The following is a 24452-nucleotide window of genomic DNA, read 5'->3' on the forward strand; positions in this document are numbered from 1 at the left end:
AGGGGGTCGTATCATGAGTGGAGTAATTTAGTTTTGACTTGCAGAAATTTACTCAGGAAATATAGATCCATTTGGAAACAGTCGCAGCCAAGAGAATAACACCTCAGCGTATTCTGAGTCCTTTTGCAATTATAACAAGCAATTAATAAAATAAATAAAGGGAATTCACAGTGAGGCAACATAAAATTCTGATTTATTACTGTATTTTTCATTCTCTGTGCTGGCAGGGAACGAGAGGTCCTTTTTAGCTGGCTTATTCAGAAGTAATACTGCTGTAGGAATAGCGAAAACGTATTCATATAGAGATAATTATTTATACTTTAATATGTCGATCTTTTTCAGGACCAGACTTTAAAAGTACTCTTGTTGCACCATCTACATGTGCATAAATTTTAAAAAGGTGAAAAAAGCGATATCGTCAAGAATTGTTTTTTTAGCATCTTTTTGGAGTTCCAGGGAAACCCCATTCTGTTTTTGAGACAACTTCACAAACATCTTAAATGGCTTAATAGGCAGAATGCTACAGGAAATGGTGTCAAAATTAATGGGTGAAAAGTAAATGAGCAGTTAGTAATTTTTAAATTAGTAGAGAGCAGTGACAGAGAATTGTAGATGTCAAAAAACTATACAAATGCCAGACTGGCCACTTTCATAAAATACTTTCATAAAATGATCTAAGCAAACTTGGGTCTCAAATTTGACATCTGGTCCGTCTTAAACTCTTACATAGCTATGTAATATCGACTTTTGTGGAGTACTAACATGGCAGAGAAAATAAAATGAAACTTAAGCTAAAAAATGAAGAGCATTTGACACTGTGTGATAAGGTCAAAAATCAAGGTGACCATCTATAGTATCAACTTCCTCCTGCTCCTAAACAACATCAACATCAACATCACTAACATCTACATTAGGAGCTTTAACCTAGCGCCTCTAAATCACAGAACAGTTTATAAAAACTTCTTAACCCTCTTCATCATTTTGACCTCTTAACCTGCCTGCTTAACCCCACGTATTTCAAAATCTCCTCCTCGAAAAGAAACTCTCTCGTAAAACATTTCACATATTTTGCACCTGTCTAACTTACCAAATTTCACTTTCACTTTCACTTTCAGTTCTACGTCCACTTTTTACCGGCATTTTCACTTCTATTCCACTTCCATTCCACTTCCATTCCACATAAATTCCACACATTTACACATCCACCTCGCTTCCAATCCACTTCCACTTCATACTCCTACTTACGACTTCCCTCATTTACTTCCCCATTTGCCTCACATGCCTTCCCTTCTCTTCACCGCGAAATGTGTAAACCAACAATGGTAGCGCCACGGTCACATGACGCCTCCAATAATCGACTAATGGACGTCGAGAAACGATGATCATCTTGAATTGATTTGCTTAGCATAGTGATTCCAGTAGATACACCACACAAGGAAATTGACATTGTGATACCATAGGAGCCATCTGAGGACACATCCCATCGAGCTCAGCGCATTTTTTCTGTCGTTCGTTGTAGCCTAACCACTTGGACGTGCCACCTTCTTTTCTCATGAGTACCACTCAAGCCACACAAGCAGGCGTCGTAGACTCTTCGCTGTCGTCTGCAGCAGGCGACGGGGACGGCAACGCCAAAAACTTCTCGAGAACTCCCACGTCGTGGGACGCAGAGGATGACATACTATTAATGCATCTCAAGGACCAACAGAAGTTGGGATGGAAGGAAATCGCCAGTCACTTCACCAATAGAACACCTAACGCCTGTCAATTCAGATGGAGACGGTTGAAGTCAGGAAACTTGAAAAACCCTCCCAAATCGGCTGCGGCCTTGGGAACACAGATCAAAAGCACTCCTCCTGCTGCAAAGAAGCCCAAGAAGTTGGGGGACATAAAAACAGATGGCTCTCCATCAGGATTCCAGCCAGCTTACTCTCCTATAGCAAATGCGACGTTCACAGGGTACGACAACAATATCTCCAATGCTTTAGCTGGTTTAAATGCATTGTCCAATACGCCTTCTAACATTTCCAGTCCTCTACCCAACTATCAAATACCTTCCCAGACGAATCCGTCAACTCCCGGAGTGAACTCGCCAGGCTTGAATAATCAGAACAATAACCACTTAAACCATACCACCTACGAGAACTCCCCTAAATCAGAAGTATCATTGGATCCCCAGAGCCACAACCAAGCTCCTGGAACTGGAGGAGGATATTACGCCGATATTTCCATTGACCCAACTATGAACTTACCCCACAACCAGGCCCATCCCCACACTCCAACCTCCATCACTCCTAGAAATTCCACTTCCAACAGCTCTACAAACGCAACAAATAACACACTGTCGTCCGCCACAGCCCACACTATACATAACAACTCCATTATCCAAATTGCACGCGATGATAGAAATTCCGTATCGTCCATGAGAGCATCTGTTTCGTCATTACCATCGAAATCCATGAACATTCCACATCACCAACTGAATAACAGCGCATTAGCACATTTACCCATTCTATTCGGAGGTGCTGGAGGATCTGTTAGTGGACCTTCCAGAAATTCTAGTATAAGTGGAGCTCCAGGAATTCAACAGACAACAGTTTCCAGCTTGCGTAACGGAAGTGTAGTGGGGAGTTCGCTGGGTTACTACTCTAGATCAGGATCCGTGGTGATACCCTACAGCGCAGATAAGAAGGAGGAAGAACCTCTTAAAATTGAGAAAAAGAAGACGGAACCAAAAAAGAAGACATTACTTACTAAAAGAAAATTGAAGCTGTCCAAATCCAGCACACCGGTCTTACAGATTCCTTGGTCAATGGAAGAGGATGAGCTTTTGATTAACAGACGTAGAAAAGAGCTCTCGTTCGCTGAGTTATCCATCTTATTGCCACAGAGAACGGAAGGAGAGATCTGGGAACGAATAGATTATCTCGAGAATTTGAGAAATGGCCATCGATCCACTAATTCCAGAGACTCAAGAAGAAGACAATCATCATTGGGAATAGATGTCATGGATGATTTCTACGATGATGATGAAGACGTTATTGGAGGAATTGACGTGAGTGATAATGACGACGATGATGACGATGTAGATGATGTACTAGTGGATGTTGATGACTCCATAACAGGAACCAGAAAGAAGAGAAAGAGAAGAGCAAGCTCAGCAGTTAATCCGTTGACTGTGAGCGAATCGATCAGAAAAAGAGTGAGGTAAAGAACATTACATAGAAATGACAACTTATAATAGTCCACCGGTTCTTCCCTTCAGTTCTCTATATATTACTCGGTTTGGTTAATAAATTTAGATATTAGCTAAATAGGATATGTAGGAATGCATTAGTTAAGTATTTACAAGAGAACCGTGATATATCCTTATTACCTGGAGCTGTCTATCTCAAGATTCTAAATAATACAGAATTAGTACAATTTCAATTTCAGGGTGATTTCATCCATGACAAGCTTTGGAGCAGGTCCTAATCCTAGAACTGTAGCGCTTCCTGCCGCTATTTGGGTTCTTCCAGCATCATGAACTATATAAGCATTGATACCCAATGACATGGCATGGACAAATAACGAGTCCATTTCTTCTTGATTTGGAACCTGCAAAGTAATCTTTGCTTGGCCATTACGGTATTCCCACCGGTTGACCATTTCTGGATTGTAGGCGTCACTTTCTGGGTTGGTAATCTTCTTGTAGAGAGCCAATGTGGCATGCAGACATTGGGCAGCAGCTTTACCTTTACCCATTTTCAAGTCCTGGCGAACAATAAGAGTCATTCTCACCTCGCCGGGGATTTCATTTAGCGATAACGAGTTGATGTCAACGCCTTCGTCATCGGATTCGTCCTCGTCAAACGAGTCTTCCGTAGAAACTTCTCCCGAGGAGGTGACTCGCTGGAGAGTTGCTCTTGACTTTTTAGCGGAATCCTTACCCAGCTCGGCAAAGAGTAATTGGTGGATGTAGAATCCTGTGAGAAACGACACCAACCCGACGGAGACCAATTGGGTGAAATTTGAAGCTGTCATTAAGGTTTAACTGTGTAGGTGGTAATTTGGTATATATATATCTATATATATATGTATATTACATATATAAAATTACGGATCTAACAGCTACAAACCATCCATTAATAGAAGAAGAAGACATGACATTTTTTGATTTGCTATCTTTTTTCTGAGATGCGGTTAAAGGGAATTTTTTTGCACCTAAATGATGGTGGTGGTCAAGGTAATGATGTGAAGGGGGTGGTGGTGGTGGTGGTGGAAGAGTGGAGGTAGTGGATGGTGAATAGCAAATAGTGAAAGTGAGTGTGAAAGATGGACACCCATTGATATGATGAAGAAGTGGTGTAGGATGGGTAGGTAGCATGTATGGGGATTAAGGTGGACCTTTCCTTTATGATATTATTCTATCTGTTCTTCTTCTATACCCTTCTTTCTTCTCTTCTCTCATAGTCTTCTTTGATAGCCAGTCAATATATATGATAGTTAAAGAATGGAATACCTAATATATCATAGAATGACAAAATACACTATGATTGTTGCTTCACTCATGCAAGAACTTTCTTCTTCCCCACGCCCTTCTTATTCTTCTTCTTGTTACCCTTCTTCTCAACCCTGTTGGCATATTCACGCCAATTGCTGACTCTTACATCTCTCTCGTCCTCCCATTTGCTCTCCATTCTCTTCTTCGCAGCTCGTTCTTCTTGAACCCTCTTTATTTCAGCCATTCGGCTAGCTTCTTGTCTCTGCTTGTAGAGCTTTTCGATGTTTTCCTGTTTTATCTCGTCATTTAGTATAATAGCTACATTTTTACGTACCACATCCAATTCCAAACCAGGGTCTTTCTGCCAATCTCTGTAGATGTCTATGAGCCTCTTCTTGTCCTCAACAAGTGCCTTATCAGAAGTGTTCTCGGAATTTGAAGAAAGAGGAACACCCAACACTAGCTCTGCCTTTTTCAACCTATCGAATGCCGCTGGGGCATCGCTATTAGTAGTCTTATCTGGGTGTATTAGCAATGTTTTACGTCTGTATACTTTTTTCACAACATTGGGCAAATTTTCAACTTCATGTTCTTTTGGATCGATATCTAGTACAGCAAAATAGTCCCATTCACAGCACGCTAGAATCCTTGAGATCTCATTATCCTTGCCGAGTGACGATTCTTCAGACGACAACAACCGTTCTATATCATCAGACATCTCAATTACTTAGGCAATTCAATTCTTGTACCTATTGTACAAATAGGTTTGATCTCATCTACAACACCCGTACTTACTTAAAAGATCTCTGTTTCCTTTTTTGACTTCTTGAGAATGCGCTGCAAAAAACTTTAAAAAAATTCAAACTTTATGCGCTGAAGTTTAATGCACATATATATTGTGTTACATGACATATTATCTTGTATTATCTTATGTTATCTTATATTATTTTTGAGGTAACTGGTTGAGTAGAGGTGCTTATAAAATACTTCTATGCTTCCAGGAAGAGTGCTGCAAAGATTGTTGAGAATTGCATCATTGAGTCGAGGTAAAATGACGTCGTCTGCTTGGAAACCTCGCTATTTCGACATTGGAGTCAACTTTTCAGACTCCATGTTTCAAGGATACTACAATGGTTCAAAGACCCCAAAACACCCTACAGATATCGATAAAGTTATTGACAGAGCTCATTTGTTCAATGTGCTGCGAATGCTAATAACTGCTTCTTCGATCAAAGAAAGTGAAGAGCATTTCGCTTTATGTGAAGAATACTCCAATAACTTCAGCTCCACTGCTGGGGTTCATCCTTGCACAGTTGCACAAGAATTCTATATTAAAGATGAGGTTACAGGAGTATATACTGAAGAATTGAGAAATGACGTGGACGAAAGATTAAACAAATTGAAAAGTATCGTTGAAGAGGGGCATTCAAAGGGCTATACTAAGGCTTTCGGTGAGATCGGGTTAGATTATGACAGATTGCATTATTCCTCTGTTGCCCAACAGAAAACTATGTTCAGAAAACAGCTCGAAGTAATAGCTAAATTGAAACATATTAAATTGCCTTTGTTCTTACATATGAGAAGTGCATGCGATGACTTCATAGATATCATAAAGCCGTTCATTGACGATGGCTCTATTGAAAAGGGAAACGGAGTCGTTCACTCGTTCACCGGATCCGAAGAAGAGCTACAGAAATTATTAGATTTAGGATTTTACATTGGTATAAACGGTTGCTCTTTAAAGACCGAAGAAAACTTGAAAGTTGCAGCCTTAGTACCCAAAGAAAAGTTGATGATTGAAACAGATGCTCCATGGTGTGAAATCAGAAAAAGTCATGCAAGCTACCAGTATATCACTAGTTATCCAAATAAGTTCTACCCTGAAATACCATCACCAACTCATTTGCCTTCCGAATCCGAGTTTGTGTCAGACTTGAGCTCACAAGTGGATTCCAGCGATGTTGAAACGAAGCCAAAGAAGAAGAAGAAGCAGCAGCAACAACCAAAACAGAAGCAACCAGATATCAAACTAGATGATTTCTTACCATTCCCAACTATCAAGAAAGAGAACTTTCAGAAGCATAATGCAATTTCACAATCGCTCATCGAAAGCCACGTAAATCCGGATTCGATCAACTACCAAGTTGGCCAGTTTGCGTACCCTTTGATGAAATCAAGAAACGAGCCTGTCTTTGTTGGATATGTTGCGGAGATTCTATGTGCCCTTCACGGCATCACAGAAGAAAAGGAGATCGAACAATTCATAGATTTGATCTTTGAGAATTCTTGTAAATTGTTTAAGGTATAAATGAGGCGGAAAGCCTCCTAGAATACATTACTAGAATACATATAATACATAATATAATACAATTATTTCAACGCAATCCAAGAAGTCACACATGTCTATAATCTAACTCTCAGTGGGCGTGCTCTTCTAGGTTCAGCGTTTTTGGGTTCTGGTGTCATTGATCTTAAGGACCGAGTGAGTCTAATAGGTTCTTCAGGTGAAGGACTGTCAATTTCCAGTCTTGACCTCTTTAGTGTTCGTCTGGTGCTACCTACTGAAAGATCAACAGCTTCAGATCCTTTTGACATTGATTCTGCCTTGCCATTATTTGTAGCTTTTATGTCCAATGTAGAATCAGTACTCGTGTTATTGTCACTGGAGTTCTCGTCTTCATCTCCCTGATCATCATCGTTACCGTCATCATCACTAGAATCACTAACTTGAGCGGACGTCAAAGGCTTTCCAGGCACAAGAGAAACTACATTTTCAATTAAATCCTCTTCGTCTTCTTCATCATCATCAATGGGCCCTTCTATGTCAGAAACTTCAACATACTCTTCCGATTCGCTTGAATTATCTTCACCCTCATCTGCGTCGTCGTCTTCAAATATATCTGGGTAGTCATCCAGCAACGTTGCAAGGTCAACCACTGAATTCTCTTCGATAGACTCCACTTGTTTGATTGGTACCTTTTTCTTCGTTTTGAATTGACTTTCAGGGTAACACACAGTATAATTACTAAAGTCCTCATCAAGGCTACTTGTAGACGGTACTGAAGATGCCAAAGGCGTTTCAGTTCCAGAACTTTCAATGGGAGTCGTCGTCGTCGCATCAGCGGTGGACGATCCAACTCTATTGTTATCTCTATAAAACTCAATCTCCTTTATTGCTTCTTCTTGAAAGGTATAGGGATTGTTGATATCATCCTTCAAAAAGCTAACAATCAGTGAAATACTATTATGTTGAATTTGTTGTGAAGTGTTCTTTGCGTTAGGACTCATTGATATTGGTGGAGGTAAAGCTGGTGCGGAATTGATACCACCAGATGGACCAAATAACATTGGTTTCCATACGAGTTTAGAGTAATTCAATTTTGTATAATTTTTCTTCTCCCATTTGGAGACTTCGATTTCTATTTTCTTAAGATTTATGGCAATTGCATAGGAGTTCGTCTGAGGGTTCTTGACTAAAGCATCTAGCTGTTCAAGACCCACAATCACATCTGAGCTTATCATTCCTGTGAGTTTGCAAAGAATATCAACAGAAAGAGTTATCGGTTTCTTGGATGTATCTCCCTTAAAAAATTTCTCATATAGCTCTTTAAGTTTGTATGCCATGGTCACCCTCCAATAATTTCTATAGCTTAGCAAACCTAAGTCACTTAACGGTTTCTCTGGTGTTCCGTACTTAAACTCATTTCTGCTTAGTAAATAACTGAAGTCAATTAGCAAATTACCATATCCCTTTCTTTGATATATGGGGAGGGTTAGTATGCATGAAACATTATAATCCGAACTATTGAGCTTTTCTTTGGAGAAATAGCCCACGAAATGATATTTTGAAGGATTATCTTCGTCCATCTCTGTCAACACATAAAAGATGAATGGCTCTACATCGTAATACAAAGTCTTCGAATTAAGGAATAGTTTAGCAAGTAGACACAAATTTTGGCAATAGTTGATGTTTTTTCTTCCGTCCACTTCCCAAATCAGTATTCTTGTGTCAATATCACGATATATTTCAATCCCTGGTGGGTGATTGTTGGCATAATTGCAATTTTTGAGCTGGTGTCTCTCATATGACATTGGAGAGTTCATATACTTCAAGCAGTGCTCACATATATACAATATTTTGGATTGTGAGTACTCTTCAGGATATGGAGCTGTGTACCAGGTATCGATTTCGAAATCTCTAAATACAATTTTTTTGATCTGGGACTTGAGGAGGTTCGGGTTGGTGACTGGGGTTGGAGTTGATTCTACGCTACGGTCATTGATAGCTGGAGTCTCTTGATCAGAGTCTTCTGAGTTACGCTTTCGGAGATTATTACCTTCTTCGAGGAATTTGTCAAATAGTACCCGATCATTCTTTCTCGGATCCGTATCATTAATAATACAGTCTGGATATTTCAATATTCCTCTGTAGGGCAATTCTCTGGTATCGATGTCACTTTTAGGTTTATTCTCCTCCGGTTTGGGTCTCTTTAATGTGACTACTAACCGGCCGTGCTTTTTGTCATGATGCCGGACTTGTCCACTGTGGGGTTTTGAATATTTGATTCGGACGTAGATATGGTTCTCATCTGGCCGATTAACAGTCACTCTTGACGAATGTCGTACGCGGGAATTACGCTCTGCCGGAGCTCTTGTCTGTTGTATTAGTCTTTTGAGTGAATAGTCATTATGCTCTCGTATTCTGTGCGACCTCTTATCTAGATCTGGTGGAGGTATATCGGAGTATATTTTATTGTTTGTGATCTTCAACTGGTTCAAAAGATGCAGACTCATCGTGGCAAGAAGGCACAAACCCAAGTAATTTTGTGCTTCTCCTTGTCTCAGGTGCCACTACGGTCAGCTTTTCGAATTGAACCACTTAAATTGGATATTAGTAACCGCTGCTACAATCAATAACTCTTGTTTATCGTCTTTACACTGTTTCTACCCACATAGTGTTTGTGGGCTAACGGGGCTCACGTGACATGAATGAGCAGAGAGTAGTTTATATGAAGGAAAATAGTCATCATAGACAGCCGTTGGGGAGGAATGAGAGGAATGAGAGGAGTGAAGAGTGGGGGGCTGCAAAAAAATGGGTGGATGAAGAAGAGATAAAAGGAAAAGGAAAAGGAAAAGAAGAAGAGACGAAAGATGAGAAGAAAAAAGGAGGGATGATAATTGAAGTTGTGAATATCCTTTGTGGGTTATACAGAATACAGATTTGTAGAGTAGAGTTAGAGTATCCAGAAGTTACCCAGAATAATTCGACATATAGAAATTGCTTCCCAGATTAGACTTTTGGACGAACTCATCATATGGATCGAGGCAGATGAAAAATTGTTTCTCTCCATTATAATTAATATGTGACCAATACCAAGTATAGTTATCAGATGGAAGAATTTTTGATATTATTGTGCAGTCTATTCTTCTATTCTTGTAGATGTTATAATGTTATTGTAATTAGTCACACTAAGCATTCCGTTTGTTGCGACAATAGAGCCAAGCTGGAATGCAAAGGACTTTACTAAGACAAGAAGTTAATTGCATCTAATGGTTCCGTCCCACATAACGGTATACGGTATATTCTTTAATGTGCTCAATTAATTGCACCCAATAGTTGGTGAAAACAAGATGTAGAAGACAATATTTATGGAAAGTTAGTGATGGCTATTTCATGGCTTTAAACACAAAAAACTTTGGTCTCATGTACCATTAACGATTCAAGGTGCACCCATTCGCATTCAGATCAATGTGCACAGCCAAGAAGCGTCGATGCACAGATCACAGCGTGTTGTTGACAGTAAAATTAAAAACATGTGCATTTTGCGTGTAGCAAATTGTTTACTTTCAGTACCTTCATGCAGACACGCAGAAAGAAAGTGAAAAAAAGTTAAAAGGAACCAAATCGGAGCTTAGATGAGAAAGTAAGGCTTAGTGGTCATTACCGAATTAAAACAATTGAAATTAGCAAACATAGACAAGAAAAGCCATCAATTGCAACTATAAATTAGTTAGAGGTTAATAGAGGTAGTACCAGGAGGATTGGAATTCCCGAAATAAGCAAACAGTAAGCAAATTGAACCGTGATTTAAGGTTTAGACTTCCAGCCATCAACAAATGAAATGTCACCTTCTTAATTTCGGAACAGCGCGTGTGATTGTAAATCCGTCGGTGCTAGACATCACCTCCAATGCAATACTTTTGTTGTGCAAACACAAAACACGATGAGTGTTGATACCACGGCTCTGTTGACATTATCCTCTTATACCAAGACCATTGGATCGAGCATCGAAGCAAAACAAAACTTGTGATGTTGCATTACAAGATCCCAACCCTAAAACCTAATCTGCCTAAACCCCCACCTCTTAGCTTAAAATAATTGAGCTCGCTATCAGAAATGACACAGTTCGATGGCCCATCCATCTTTTCATTTGACTGTTGATCTCCAAGACTTGATGCGCTCCTTCGTCCTCTTTCCGCACACTTTCGGTGCCTTTTCCTCCACGGCTCCAGCAAGAAATCTAATAACTCTAATAATCCCCGGTTCGGCCGCCTTTGGCCATCCAGCGTTTCCAAATTAGACGCGAAATTAACTGCTGTGCAGATCATTGCCAAATCCGGCTACCAAGCCGGTACATTGGCACCGGTTTTGTTTACTTTCGCGCAGCCGACGCCAAAATCTGCAGCTTTCTTGAAAATTATTTTATAAGAACTTTTCCACCGTTAACAATGTGATTGGCCCAGCATCGTCAAATATAACGAATTAACGAATACAACATCAGAACACTCTGCAGTTTTCTTTATAATGTCATAGTAGATCTTCTTCATACCGTCCCCAAGTCTCCTCAGCTCACTTTGTACCGGTAGTCACACTCACTTCTCGTAATGGCAAGACAAAGACCCGAACCTAGCACATATTATTCCCCCATTCCCATGCACCGTCTAGCCCATTTTGGCCATTTTCTAACCATTTTCCAACCATTTTTCAGTACAATACCATACTATGCCATACTATACCATAACATTACCTTACTCTCCCATCCTCTCCCATAAGCCCAATCCATTTTTTTTATTTCGCTGCATCTCTCGCATGAACTTGCTGGTACTGCCCCCACTCCACTGGTGTCACAAACTGCCTCGAACCCCTAATAAAACCTGCAAACCGTAAACAAACCAGTGAAAAATATCATGCCTCCTCCAATTTGTAAACATGTTTGGTGACAGGATTTTTGATGGCTTGTTTTTATAAATAGAGCGGAATCGTTGCTTTTTTATCTTTTGATTATTTAACTTATGAGTCTTTTGTTTTTACATTGCGTTTAAGTCTACGTTCCTTTCTTCTTAACCACCAACTACTGTCACTCGTTTATACACAAATGTTGCCAATTAAGACACTCATTTCTGCCGCTGCCTTGCTCGTAAGCGGCGTCCAATCTTTAGACCTCTCTGCCAACAACAACGTCGCCTTGTACTGGGGACAAAATGGTTACGGTAACCAAGGATCCTTGGCCTCGTACTGTCAGGAAACCGACCTCGATATCGTCAACGTCGCCTTCTTGAACGACTTCCCAGACCCATTGAACTTGAACTTGGCTAACGCCTGTGGTACCACATTCGACAGTGGTTTATTGCACTGTCCACCAGTCGCTGAAGACATCAAGACCTGTCAATCCCTCGGTAAGACTGTGTTATTATCTTTAGGTGGAGCCTACGGAAACTACGGTTTCGCTGACGCCGCTAATGCCACCGCTTTCGCTACCACCTTGTGGAACAAGTTCGGTGGTGGTTCTGACCCAGAGAGACCATTCGACGACGCTGTCGTTGACGGTTTCGACTTCGACATTGAAAACGGTAACAGTGTCGGTTACGTCGACTTGGCCAACGAATTAAGAACCTTATTCGCCCAAGACACCTCTAAGACTTACTACTTATCTGCTGCTCCACAATGTCCATTCCCAGACTCTGGTGTCAACGACCTCTTGGCCAAAGCTGACCTTGACTTTGCTTTCATCCAATTCTACAACAATCCATGTGGATTAGATGGTGACTTCAACTTCGACACCTGGTCTACCTTCGCTCAATCTGCTGCCAACTCCAACCTTAAGTTATTCGTTGGTTTGCCAGCTGCTCAATCTGCTGCCAACTACGTTGACCCAGCCACCATAAAGTCTGTTCTTGAAGACATTAAGTGTGACCCAACCTTCGCCGGTATCTCTTTGTGGGATGCTTCCGCTGCTTGGGCTAACGTTGATGCTGCTGGTGACAACTTCGTTGTCCAAGTTAAGGACGTTTTGGATGAATTGGTCTGCCCAGCTCCATCTTCTTCTTCTGTCACCACTTCTGCTGCTGAGACTACCCCAGTTGCTGAATCTTCTGTTATTGAATCCTCCTCTCTCTTCTACGGTAACGCCTCTAGCGCTGCTGCTGGTGAAGTCACTGTCACTGACATCCACACGACTGTTGTCACTATAACTAGTTGTGTCGAAGACAAGTGTCACGCTACTGCCATTACCACCGGTTACGTTGTCGTTACTGACTTGACCACCTCTTACACTACCTACTGTCCATTGTCTGGTGAGACCGAGGCTGCTCCAGCTACCTCCAAGGCCGCCGTTGTTCCAGGTACTACTGAGGCTGCTGCTCCATACCCTACTACCTCCACCGTAGTTGTTGCCCCAGTCACCACCTCTGCCGCTGCTGGTTTCAACGCTAGCATCATTGCTACTGGTCCAGTTTCTGCTGCTCCAGCCGTCTCTGCTGCTCCAGTTGTCCCAGCTGAGGACGAGACTTCTATTCTCACCATTGAGATCACTTCCACTATTGGTGGACCAGCCGGTAACGCCTCTGTTCCTGTTGTGGCTCCACTTGAAGGTGCCGCCTCTTCCATCTCTTTAGTTTGGTACATGGCTGTTCCATTGGTCATTGCCGGTTTGCTCTAATTTTAAAATTCTAGTTATCATCGGGGACCATTTTTAATGATACCCATTTTTATAATATATACGGAAACGGAAAACATTATTGTAGAGAGTAGGTCGAAGTAAGATGGCAATTCAAGTTGACATTTTTTTCTATTGATCAGAATTATTTTTGGAACAAAGGCTCATAATTCACAATCTTGTGGCATCAACATACGTTGCAATAGACTAACGATATTACCAGATACACTACTCTCTTCATTAGCTGAAACTTTACATTGAACTATACCCTAAACAGTGAAGAAATATAAAATAATAATTATAATGAGTAATGCATCGACTATGGAATATTTTTATAGCTCCTAGGAAGAATAAGAAGGCTGGACGACTCTAAGACTAATATACCAACAAATAATATATAATACTCGGAATAAATATTAAATGACCTTAATATAACAAGTAATGGAACCAGAAATAATCCGGTTCTAATAAAACTTTAACAAAAAAACGCTAGCCATGAATCATTAATAATAGTAGCTTGTATAGCCACAAACTCGGTATTTCCAAATTAAAACATTTTCATGATATTGATGTTAATTGCACACTCAACCACAAACTAGACAGTGAAACATACAAAACGTAAAATAAAATACAACAAAAATCTATGACGAACTCGACCTTACACCTATGGTTTACTGTCTGAAGCTTCTTCGTGTGTCTCATCCTCTTCATCGATTTCTTCCTCGATATGCTTGTCGTGGACATCATCCTCGTCATCTTCCTCGGCACCCTCATCTGACATGCCAAAATGGGCAAGCAATGATTGTGCAGAGGAAGTATCCAAATATATCACACCATTTTCATTTGTGATTGCATTGCTGGCCAACAACTTCTGTAAAGAGATAGCTCCATTACCAAGATCTCCGTCTTCTAAATGACCTTCAGCTTGGCCAGCTTCTTGTTCGTCGTATGCTTGTCTACCAAAAATAGAGCCTCCGTTCGAAATACCAGATAAACCAGATCCGTTATTTCTGGAGTTAGTTCCCTGCGATTGTTGTCCAATCTCATAAAACTCACCGTACATTTGCTTGTAGATCTCACTGTAAGGAGCAGAGATACGTCCGTACTTTAAGGAGTCGCCCTTTTCGGACTCTTCTATTCTCTTGATGATCTTTTCGTACCATTGTTCTAAAGTCTCACCCTTGCGGACATCTAACAATGCCACAATAGCAATAGACATGTTATCACAACCGATTCCAGAACCATCACTGGTTGGGGCACAGCATAATTCCATAATCTCTTCACATATCGTGGTCAAGGACTTTCTCTCTGATATACCTCTTCTCACACATTCCACACATTTCTGAGAAGTTAAACAATCCCAAATACCGTCACAAGCCAAGACGACAAACTCATCCTGGTCAAGGTCAATATTGTGCTGTATGACATCTGGATAACAAGTGACAATTTGTTCTTCAGCTGGAAGGTCAATGTTTTTCTTGAACTCAAAATCTCCGATACCTCTTGATAAAGCCAAGTTACCATTGACTCTTCCCATGTCAACATATCCACCGGCAGTGCAAATTCTTGCCTTCTCACCTTCGTTGGAAGGCTTGTGGTCGTAAGACAATGCCTTGGCAAAACCATTGATCGACATAATCGTTCTGGAATCACCGGCATTACCACATACAATCTTGTCTGGAGTAATTATGACAGATGTAGCAGCGCACCCACTCTCGTCGTCTCGCATGTAGAAGTCCTTGAGTATAGCTTGGTCACAGCTTAAAAATCCCTCCTTAAGAGCATTAATATAGTCCCCTTTGGCATATGCTTCAGTGGACTTCACGATATGGTGTAAATGCTTACCGGTGAAAATAGCAGCCTTCTCTCCTCCATGACCATCATAGACACCAAAGAAGGCAATGTGTTCGGTAGAATCGTCAGCTTCTGCGGTCTTTTCTTCGTCGTCATCTGCTTTGATGTCATCTTCATCGATTTCCTTAATCTTCTCCGACTTCTCATCTTCGGCATCTTCGTCATTCTCGGATTCCGGCTTCAACGCAGCCAAGTTCAACACGGTGGCGTGAGCATCCTCCATGTTGATTCTCCATCCTTGCATGCATGAGATACCATAGGCAAGGTGCTTATCCTTGCCCTCTTCGGAGTGCTTTTCGACAACTGGTTGCGAAAGAATTTGACCCATGGTGTATGAGATGAGTTATATGTGTAATACGGAGTGGTGGGGTGGTGATAAACTACGCGTTTATGAGTTTTATTGGGTTCTTGTTGCCGCGATACTTCCACAATGGCAACTCTATTCGAAATAGCAATCTCTTCAAATGCAATTGGTAACGTCGTTGATCCAACGGGTCAACTTACTACTGAAGGCGAAAACCAAATTTGGTCGACGCGAAATCTCTATCTTCAATGAGTGGGATAGCACTTAATTGACTATCTCAACTGTGGAGTAGAAGGTCTAGGGAAAGGTGTAATTGGAAGATGCAATTCCAACTGATTCCCGACTAGTGTGTATCTGGATCTTATAGAAAGAATCCTAGTTCTTTGCTGATGTGAATTGATGCTTGTGGTGGCTGTCAACTGGCGGGTTAGATTGCTGGCGGGCAGACGTTCTAACTACGGGCTGATACGGCGCTTAGCTTGGGCTCTAGGGGAACGATTCGACTCGGGAAAGTCACAAAAAGTACACGACACTGGGGATGATTCCTCCACTTCTCTGATGGCAATGATTCGAGCCTGAATTGTCGAATACTCTGCTTGACTAAAGGAAGTTACTGTCGTGGAACTCGTTGGATTCGTCGTTGTCTTTTCGTTTCTTTTCGTTTTTTCTTTCTTTTTTCTCGCTGCTGGGTCCGCCTGTTCTGTGCAGTGTGGGTGTATTGAGTGTCACGTGCGATAATCTCGAAACAGTCACTGACCGTTGGGGAGAGAGGAGTGTAGTGTAGGGCAAAAGGTGGAGACACCGGTATGCTAGTGACACCGGTAGGCTAGTGACGACGGTATGCTAGTGACAACGGCAATGATGATGATGAGGTTGGGAAATTTGACCATTGTGTGTGGGTAGTGATTTCACGGCAGTTAGGGTCGCTTGGCTCGTAGCAGTCCTGAAAATGTGAAATATAAATCATGTCAACTTACTACAACTACTCCTGCTTGCACAGTAGAATCTGTTAAAAAAGTGGCATTGACACTGACACAGTAAGCACTAATACAGTAAACACAGTAAACGCACTAACACTAACACACTAAACACTCACGCACCATCTACTCTACTACCACTCTACTACTACAGTAAAATATAAATTCAGGGCGGATGGGCGATGGGCTCCGATTGCAAAACCGAGCGTGCCCCGCCAGCTGGCTCTCCCTAGAAATTGGGCTGCGACTAACGTTGTGGGATCGATGGGGGAGGCGATGGGGGAGAGATGGCAGGGGATTTGCCGTAGTAGGTAATTTTTGTGTTGCTGGGAGAAAAAGCCTAACTAGTAACTGGGAAGTTTTGTGGGTGAACAGTAATTTTCTTAATAGGCAGTAATTTTTGATAGGCTCTAATTTTTGATAGGCTCTAATTTTTGATAGGCTCTAATTTTTAATAGGCTATTTCGGTGGTGCTCGTCAGGGTATCTCTCTCGCTTAACAAAAATATCGCCCCTGAAGTGCCAAGGGGGTGGTGGTATGGTAGGGCGCAGTTCGACATTTTGCAATTGAGAGAATGCTTAGGAGTGTTTTTTAGCAGTGTGACTAGTGGTTATTGAACTTGGGAACAAGAAATCACTGAAAAGGCAGTAGATTTCGACTCAAATACATCACTACAACGGTTACAATAGCTACAATTATTCTTGGAAATAGACAAACATACATATAAGTAAATAAAAATCGAGCATATAAAAAGAGGTGTATGACGGCTCCGCAATGGAGTAAGAAGTTCTAAGCCGACGCTTAGCTGTTTTTGGTGTTTTCTGATATTGGATAATTCAAGTCATCTCGATTGTTTTTCAGGCTTCATTATTAGTATCATAAATATCGTAGGAATAAGAAGATAACTACAACTACCTTCTCATTCGCATTTCTATCAATTCATTAGATCATGAACGTATTATCATCGTATAAAGTACAAGGACATAGGGTAGAAGCTTCTATAGCTTGCTTGAAATGAAGGGTCTGCTGAATGTATCTTTAACGTTTTGGGTGTGTCTTCTCTAATAAGTTTTTCTAAATTAAGTGCAATGTCATTCACTGTGTGATCCGTAAAGTCTCGTAAAATCTTCATTCATGGGTTCAAATGACCTTGCAAGCAAGGTCTTAAGAATTCGTAAGTTGTACAAAGTAAATGGCAACTTTATAAGTCTATTTTCTACCACATTCTTCATCTTCTCTTATTTTGGACCCCAGATTCCAGAGTTGGATAATTCGTAAGCACCCCCTGACAAGTTCATATTGTTGAATTTATTTGCCAATGGATCAGCATTAGCCCCGTTGTTATATTCATCTAACTGAGAGCTAGATCCATTTTGGTGTTGCAATGAAGTCAAGCTTCCTGTCAAGTGTGTATGCTGTCCAAAAGGCTGAAATCTTGCATTTATATCAGTGGAATTAAGAGGTGTCGATGGTTGAGGAGTGCTAGGAAGTTGTTGGTTCAGGAAGAAGTGTTGTTGTTGGTGCTGTCCTAAATGGTGGTGACTGTGGTGGTGTTGTGGCGTTGGCGAATTAGTAACGGAGCTTTGTTGGTTTCCAGAATGTTGTTGTTGTTGCTGGTTAAAAGTTCCGCCTAATGGTGGTGTTGATCTAATGTCGACGTATGATCTGTTATTTGACGATCTCAACAAAGCAGCCGCGCTTGAAGATACCATGGTTGGAGTTACTACTTGTTGGTTTGAATTGGTTATCGCCTGTGGTTGTTGTTGCTGCTGTTGTTGCTGAGGCTGTTGATAAATGTTAAATTGTTGGCCCTGAGAATAAGGTCTCGGTTGTTGTTGTTGAGGAATTTGACCTTGTTGCTGCTGCGGAATCTGATGTCCTGGGCCCTGGCCTTGTTGTTGTTGGTATTGAGGGAAATGTTGCTGCTGTTGAACCGGCGTTGATGTCTGTTGTCTTAATCTTGGAGGTGGTAAAGCGGATTGTGAATGCGAACGCAATAATTCTGGATGCGTTGGAGTAGCAGCAGCCGACAATTGTCCAAGTTGATTCAAGTTCATCATTGAAGAAGAATGCGCTGGCTGGCCTTGTTGCTGACCTAAACCAGTTTGAGTAAGTGATTGCACAACATGACCTGGCTTTCTTCTCACAATGATAAGGCCGTTATCGAATAATTCTAATAGATTTAAGAATGTGCACAAGATGGATAACACCTTTCTCTGACTAATATTCAAATTTGCTGGAGAAACTGCCAATTCAAAAATTGACTTCCCGACGTCGTCTCTGTACAAGACCAACTGCGTGTATAATTCCAACACCTCAGGGTCATTAAAGTTCAATTCGACTGGCGGAGTTGGCAACACGGAACTATTTAAAGGTAACTGAAGGAAGAGTCTCTCAGTAGTGCTGCTTGGAGTAGCACCGTTAACACTTAAGTTCTTGGTGGCTGCAGTAGTGGAAGCTGCAGACATCAAAGAAGCTAAAGAGGCGTTGGAATTCGAACGGTGTTGTTCTTCCAATTGACCTCTCTTCTCCCTCTTTTCCCGTTCAATACGTTCTCTCTCCTGTAAGGGGAGCATTTTCTTATATTCTACGCGCAATTTACGACCACCAATCTCTCTGCCATTTAAGTGATTAACAACCATCAGAGTTTCGTCGGTCAGGGTGAAGTTAGCAAAAGCTAAACCACGGAAAACTCCATTGTCGAAATGATAGTTGAATGCATACGGTAATGGCAAGTTAAGCTTGGTCATCACATCGAGTAATTGCTCCTTTTTGATAGCAAAAGGAATGTTTTTTATCACGATGGCTGTTGGGATAAGTTCATCATCGTCAATTAGGTCATCATCATTGTTGGTGATAGTTTCATCTTTGGAACTGTCGTTGTTCACGGAGGAAGACAGAGGCATCTGTTGTGGGCCTAAAGAAGCGGACTTTTCCTTTTGAAAAGAAGAGTCAAGTCCGCCCTTGGCGTCCAAAGAGCTAAGCGTAGAGTGTTGTTGTTGCTGCTGCTGTTCGACCCAAGGACCAACATTAGCTGACGGAATACCCGGAGGTCCACTTTGTTGGTTTAACCACGAGCTCTGCAAGTTGAGGTTATTCCTCGAGGTGGTCGACAACCTTTGGTTAGCCATCTGAGGAGTGGTATTGCCACCACTGCCTGAATTTGTTGCGTTATTGGCAGAAGAGTTGTTGTTGGCGTTCGAATTGTTACCCAGAGCACCACCATAAGACGAGGAGGCGTAGCCGGAAGTGGAGGACAAAGAAGAGAACGACGGACGGCGTTGCATGACGGAGTCCAATTGATTAGGCGTACCGGACAAGTTTCTTAAATCCATTGTGGAGGTATGGGGACAGTCTGAGATGGGACTGAAATGCAAGTTCGTGGGTAGACGTGTACGTGAATCGCCTAGCGAAATTAATTACACTGGAGTGTGGTAATTTTGTGTGTGGATCTAAGTCAATGACGAAGACTGAATGGTGGTGGATGATGTATTCACCACTTGAACCGAAGAAATTATGCTTACAGCTGGCTTTTCGGCGGACTTTTGTGATTAGCACTCGCTGGGGGGTAGTCCTGGAGGCGATGCAAGGGCGAATTCTATGGATTCTGGGCCCGAAGCTTAGTTTTACTGTGTGTTGTAAAACGACGAATACAGCGATATTAAAGGAGGCAGTTTTACTCACTTAAACAAAGCACTGTTGTAACGGCGGCAGACGGGAAGAAAATCCAGGAATCTCGCTGTGGGACTGGGGAGGCACGGATGGGCTGTGTTACTATGATAGTATACTTGACGTATGTCAATGTGTATTTGGCTTTGACTCCCAAAAGTAATAGTTAATAAAAAAAAACTGCCACTGATATATACAACAAAAGCTTTTCTTCAGAAAACAAAACTCTTCCAACTGCCTAATTAACTTTTTTTTTCTTATTTGTCTTAGTGGGTCTCTCAATGGTGAGTGCACTCAGTACCACTCAGTACACTCTCGTTTTGGTTTCTGTACCACTCACTGAGATATACTCACTAAAATGCACTCACTGAAATATACTCACTCACTGAAATATACTCACTGAAATATACTCACTGAAATATACTCACTCGCTAACACTCACAACACTAAAATACACTCACTACACTCACTAAGTGTCTCTTACTAATAGCTCTCATTCTCTACACAACACACTCACTACACGCTCATTACACATAGAGTAAAGCTGTTTATAAGCCTTTCTTTATAGAAAGGTATCTATTTACTCTATTAACCCTTTTTATTATACACACTACACGCTCACTATATCTTCTCTTACTCGCTATTTCTTTCTCTAACTCGCTATTTCTCTCTCTCACTCATTTCGCACCCACCCACTCAATTTCTCTCTCTATACTAAATCACTCAATCACTCACCCTCTCACTAACTCTCACTCACTTTTTCTCTCACTCACTCAATATTTCACTCAATCACTACACACTCACCCATTCAGTTGGTACTTTCTCTCTCTAGATACTCACAAACTTTCTCTCAGTACATACCCACTCACTTTCTCTCTTTCTCACTACACACCCACTCACTTTTCCTCTCTCTCACTTTCTCTCACTTCTACTGTTCCTTCACTTCTTTTTTTTTTCCACTCTCACCAAAACCTCTTCCGCCGTGTCTTCTTTCTAATTTTTCTCATTCGCACTTTTCGGATGTTTTTTTCGCCCAGGTTTGTGTGACTTTGTCCAACTTTCAGGATACGTGTATAAGAAAGTGTGAGGCAGAGAAGAGAGAGAGAATGGAAGATGGAGAACTGGTTCTTTCTCAGTAGTTCATCGAATACAAGTTAAAAAATGGTATGTACACCAATGGAGTATTGCGGTAATGGGAGTAAATCGGATGTGACAACAATACGGGAGCGATTTTGAAGTGGATTGGCTTGTAGATTGCCCCTGTTGATTGGGCTCACAGTTCCACCAGTAATAAGATAATTTCATGGAGCAATCCGCCGATTGAAATGCCAGAATATGGCAAGAAATTAGAGGAATTCAATGGAAAACGGTGAATTCCAAGGAAATAGAGCTGTCTGTGTTGTTCCAGTGATATCGTAGTTTCAGCGAAATTATAATCATAACAGTTATTCATCGTTTTCAAAATGATTAACCTAATTCGTTCGAAAGATCAAAACCACAGCTTAGCAAGCGCCGTGCGTTGTTGACGATGAAAAATCGAAATATCAAGTCAGAAGTCAGAAGTCAGAAACCATTTGGCATAACAAAGGTGATGGATCTTGTTTCTTGTTATCGTTATTGTTTGTAATTTGGATCTTGTTGTTGCACCCAGGAATCAAACCGGTCATTGAACCGATAGGACTACGATATTCGTCACAAGAGTGAAAACTAATTTCACAAAGAAAACAATATCTTAATCAAACATTATAAACACTTATCATTCAAATCAAACTCCTAGATATCCATACAAATAATCACATTTACTAACAGTTTTCTAGTCGTCATCATCAGCTCAAGCTCCAGGTGGTTTAAGAAGTGCCGTCAAGAGAAAGACCACCGCTGACAAGAAGGCCCAATCTGGCAATGCCTTGCCTTTGTCCACCAGATCTGCCGGTGCCGGTGGTTCTTCTTCTACTATGATGAAGTTGTTCACAGAAGAAGCACAAGGTTTAAGAGTTGATCCATTGGTTGTTTTGTTCTTGGCTGTCGGTTTCATTTTCTCCGTCATCATCTTACATGTCTTCGCCAAGATCACTGGAAAATTCACCTAATTCATCTTACTGAATAGTTCAGTTCATGACCAATGGAGGCCAAAGTCCATACAGCGACTTGTTGAAAAACTCCAATCGGTGATGTCATGGTTGTAGACTGTTAATCAGGGATTGCATTTTAATCAGCCATGGGCTGCTTCCATTCTTTTATGTCTTGTCTTTGCATTTGTTCATAGACTTCTAATCTAAAAAGGAAAAAAATAGTTATGTGTAATATAATATAAATTTATATACAAGTGATTGTAGTTATTTACATGTCTTTTAATAATGCCTTGATGACTTGAACGAAACCATCCTGGTGTACATAATGCTTGATATCGTTTCCTTGTTCGTCAGTGTCGTATTTCCATTCGAAGTCTTTTGATTCATAAAGCTCCTTCCAAGCTAGGTTGTCGCTGTACCTTTTGCCCCTAACCTCAATTTCAATTATAGGATACTTCTTTCCTAATATAACTACTAGTGGTATACCAACAAGAGCTGATTGGTATATCTTCTTTCCAAGTCCCACTTTAGGACGGTTATCCAATCTATAGTCCACCGCGTTTTGATTCAATTCGGCATAAAACTTGGCAAAATCCTTCGATTCCTTGGCTTCCACAACAGTCACCGTCCAAGGAGCAACTATCTGAGGCCAGTTCAATCCCTTTGAATCTTTATTAATTTCTGCAATTGACGCTATGATTCTGCTTACCCCAATTCCATAACATCCCATTATCAAATTTCTCCTTTCAACTTGGCCCTTGTCATTAACAGGAAAATCAATGCTACATTCGAGAGGCTTGGTGTACTTGTCTCCCAAGAAAAATGTGTGACCTATTTCAATTGCTCTTTGTGAATGCAATTGACCCTCTTCACATTTTCCGCAAATTTCATTCTCCACTGCTGAAACGATTGGAATGTCGGTGAAAGTTGTTATCAATGAGCGGTTTATGAATGTTATTGGAAAATCGGGGAAATTTGCTCTTGAATGCAATCTTGAGTCCATGATTCTTATTATCTTCTTGGATATCAATGTGTCCTCGTTCGAGAATTCTTTCAATATTTTGTCCTGATCCACTTCATCAAGATCCAAGTCTGGAACCTCATTTTTCACGAACTTTGGCTCAAGATTTCTTTCAGTAGGATAGTAAGCACAAATAAGCGTTGACTTATCTTCAGTTGTAAAGTATCTCACGGAAACTTCTATAGGAATGTTCTCATCTGTCGACTCGGGATATGATAAGGTTTTCTCAACATTGGAGACACTTCCACAACTGTCACATGTATACACGGTATCTTCTCCTGTTTCGTCTATGTAGTGCCATTCGTGACTCAAAGAACCTCCGATATCTCCACTGTCTGCTTCAGCTTTGGTGTAAGGGAGTCTTAAATCTTCGAAAATTTTCACATAAGCACCAACAACATTGTGATATGTTTTCATAGCATTTTCTTCGTTGCTGTCGAAGGAATATGCATCCTTCATCACGAATTCTTTTCCACGAAGAAGACCACCACGAGGTCTTTTCTCGTTACGAAATTTTGGGTTGATCTGATAATACAATAAAGGCAAATTCTTGTAACTTGTAATATTATTCGTCACATAGGTTACAATTTCCTCCTCTGCTGTTGGTACCAAGAGGTATTCTTCACCTTTTAACTTGAAAAGCTCCAGGCTATGATCCCATCTTCCAGACTTCCTCCAAACAGAGTTGTGAGACAAAAGAGACAAACTGAGTTCTTCAAAGTCAATTTCATCCATTCTTTGTCTTATGATATCGCTTATTTTGTTAACCATAGTCAATCCTAGTGGTGACCAATGTACCAATCCAGATTTTGGGTGGTTAACGAAGTTCAACTTCGTGAGTAGTTCGTGCGTCGGGATCGACGATGAGTATTTCAACGTGTCTACATTATTACAGTAGAGTTTGGGAACCGTCTTAACATGTAGAAATCGCCGGAAAGACATCATTTCCGATGTTAAAAGTCACAAACAACTAATACCATCAACCATTAGAAAATGGTTGAAAAATAGTGCAATTCGATACTGGGGCCGTGCGGCTCATTAAAATCACGTGCTTATATTGCTACCAAGTTCTTTCTGGCTAGATATACGAACATGTATGGAAGTTCCCCATAAAAAGTGAGTTGTATACGAGAGAT

At 41.0% G+C, this 24452-nt stretch overlaps 10 protein-coding genes across 10 annotated transcripts; 4 read left to right on the top strand and 6 right to left on the bottom strand. All coding sequences in view use genetic code 12, as the record gives it.

Annotated features, from left to right (window-relative positions):
• The first annotated feature begins 1416 nt into the window (after positions 1 to 1416).
• Positions 1417 to 3313, top strand: DOT6 (Dot6p). The gene has a single exon (XM_064915685.1). It carries the CDS (start codon positions 1553 to 1555, stop codon positions 3209 to 3211), a length of 1659 nt encoding a protein of 552 aa, XP_064776942.1. The 5' UTR covers positions 1417 to 1552; the 3' UTR covers positions 3212 to 3313.
• A 101-nt stretch (positions 3314 to 3414) lies between these two features.
• RJT20DRAFT_132052 (aminoacyl-tRNA hydrolase) lies at positions 3415 to 4023 on the bottom strand (the record flags this gene model as incomplete). Its single annotated transcript, XM_064918104.1, has 1 exon — positions 3415 to 4023. The coding sequence occupies one exon, from the start codon at positions 4021 to 4023 to the stop codon at positions 3415 to 3417; it is 609 nt and encodes a 202-aa protein (XP_064776943.1).
• A 96-nt stretch (positions 4024 to 4119) lies between these two features.
• On the bottom strand, positions 4120 to 5304 carry RJT20DRAFT_124005 (uncharacterized protein). The gene has a single exon (XM_064916104.1). The coding sequence runs from the start codon at positions 5199 to 5201 to the stop codon at positions 4548 to 4550; it is 654 nt and encodes a 217-aa protein (XP_064776944.1). The 5' UTR covers positions 5202 to 5304; the 3' UTR covers positions 4120 to 4547.
• An 85-nt stretch (positions 5305 to 5389) lies between these two features.
• Positions 5390 to 6858, top strand: RJT20DRAFT_124006 (3'-5'-exodeoxyribonuclease). Its single transcript, XM_064916105.1, has one exon. It carries the CDS (start codon positions 5475 to 5477, stop codon positions 6789 to 6791), a length of 1317 nt encoding a protein of 438 aa, XP_064776945.1. The 5' UTR covers positions 5390 to 5474; the 3' UTR covers positions 6792 to 6858.
• On the bottom strand, positions 6859 to 9512 carry SAS3 (Sas3p). The gene has a single exon (XM_064916106.1). The coding sequence runs from the start codon at positions 9275 to 9277 to the stop codon at positions 6887 to 6889; it is 2391 nt and encodes a 796-aa protein (XP_064776946.1). The 5' UTR covers positions 9278 to 9512; the 3' UTR covers positions 6859 to 6886.
• A 2185-nt stretch (positions 9513 to 11697) lies between these two features.
• On the top strand, positions 11698 to 13650 carry CHT2 (GPI-linked chitinase CHT2). The gene has a single exon (XM_064915686.1). It carries the CDS (start codon positions 11860 to 11862, stop codon positions 13420 to 13422), a length of 1563 nt encoding a protein of 520 aa, XP_064776947.1. The 5' UTR covers positions 11698 to 11859; the 3' UTR covers positions 13423 to 13650.
• A 1-nt stretch (position 13651) lies between these two features.
• PTC2 (type 2C protein phosphatase) lies at positions 13652 to 15789 on the bottom strand. The gene has a single exon (XM_064915687.1). The coding sequence runs from the start codon at positions 15599 to 15601 to the stop codon at positions 14084 to 14086; it is 1518 nt and encodes a 505-aa protein (XP_064776948.1). The 5' UTR covers positions 15602 to 15789; the 3' UTR covers positions 13652 to 14083.
• Positions 15790 to 17792: 2003 nt separating this feature from the next.
• Positions 17793 to 19889, bottom strand: PIN4 (Pin4p; the record flags this gene model as incomplete). The annotated part of the gene is made up of 1 exon (XM_064918105.1): positions 17793 to 19889. One exon carries the CDS (start codon positions 19887 to 19889, stop codon positions 17793 to 17795), a length of 2097 nt encoding a protein of 698 aa, XP_064776949.1.
• Positions 19890 to 21132: 1243 nt separating this feature from the next.
• Positions 21133 to 22438, top strand: RJT20DRAFT_10339 (Arf family guanine nucleotide exchange factor). The gene is made up of 2 exons (XM_064915693.1): positions 21133 to 21387; positions 22041 to 22438. Exons 1-2 carry the CDS (start codon positions 21385 to 21387, stop codon positions 22311 to 22313), a joined length of 276 nt encoding a protein of 91 aa, XP_064776950.1. The 5' UTR covers positions 21133 to 21384; the 3' UTR covers positions 22314 to 22438.
• Positions 22439 to 22526: 88 nt separating this feature from the next.
• Positions 22527 to 24269, bottom strand: PRS (putative proline--tRNA ligase). Its single transcript, XM_064916107.1, has one exon. It carries the CDS (start codon positions 24259 to 24261, stop codon positions 22564 to 22566), a length of 1698 nt encoding a protein of 565 aa, XP_064776951.1. The 5' UTR covers positions 24262 to 24269; the 3' UTR covers positions 22527 to 22563.
• Between the last annotated feature and the right edge of the window lie 183 nt (positions 24270 to 24452).

The sequence above is a fragment of the Scheffersomyces xylosifermentans genome, assembly GCF_036884685.1.
Source record: "Scheffersomyces xylosifermentans strain CBS 12540 chromosome Unknown RJT20scaffold_1, whole genome shotgun sequence".
Taxonomy (NCBI): Eukaryota; Fungi; Ascomycota; class Pichiomycetes; order Serinales; family Debaryomycetaceae; genus Scheffersomyces; species Scheffersomyces xylosifermentans.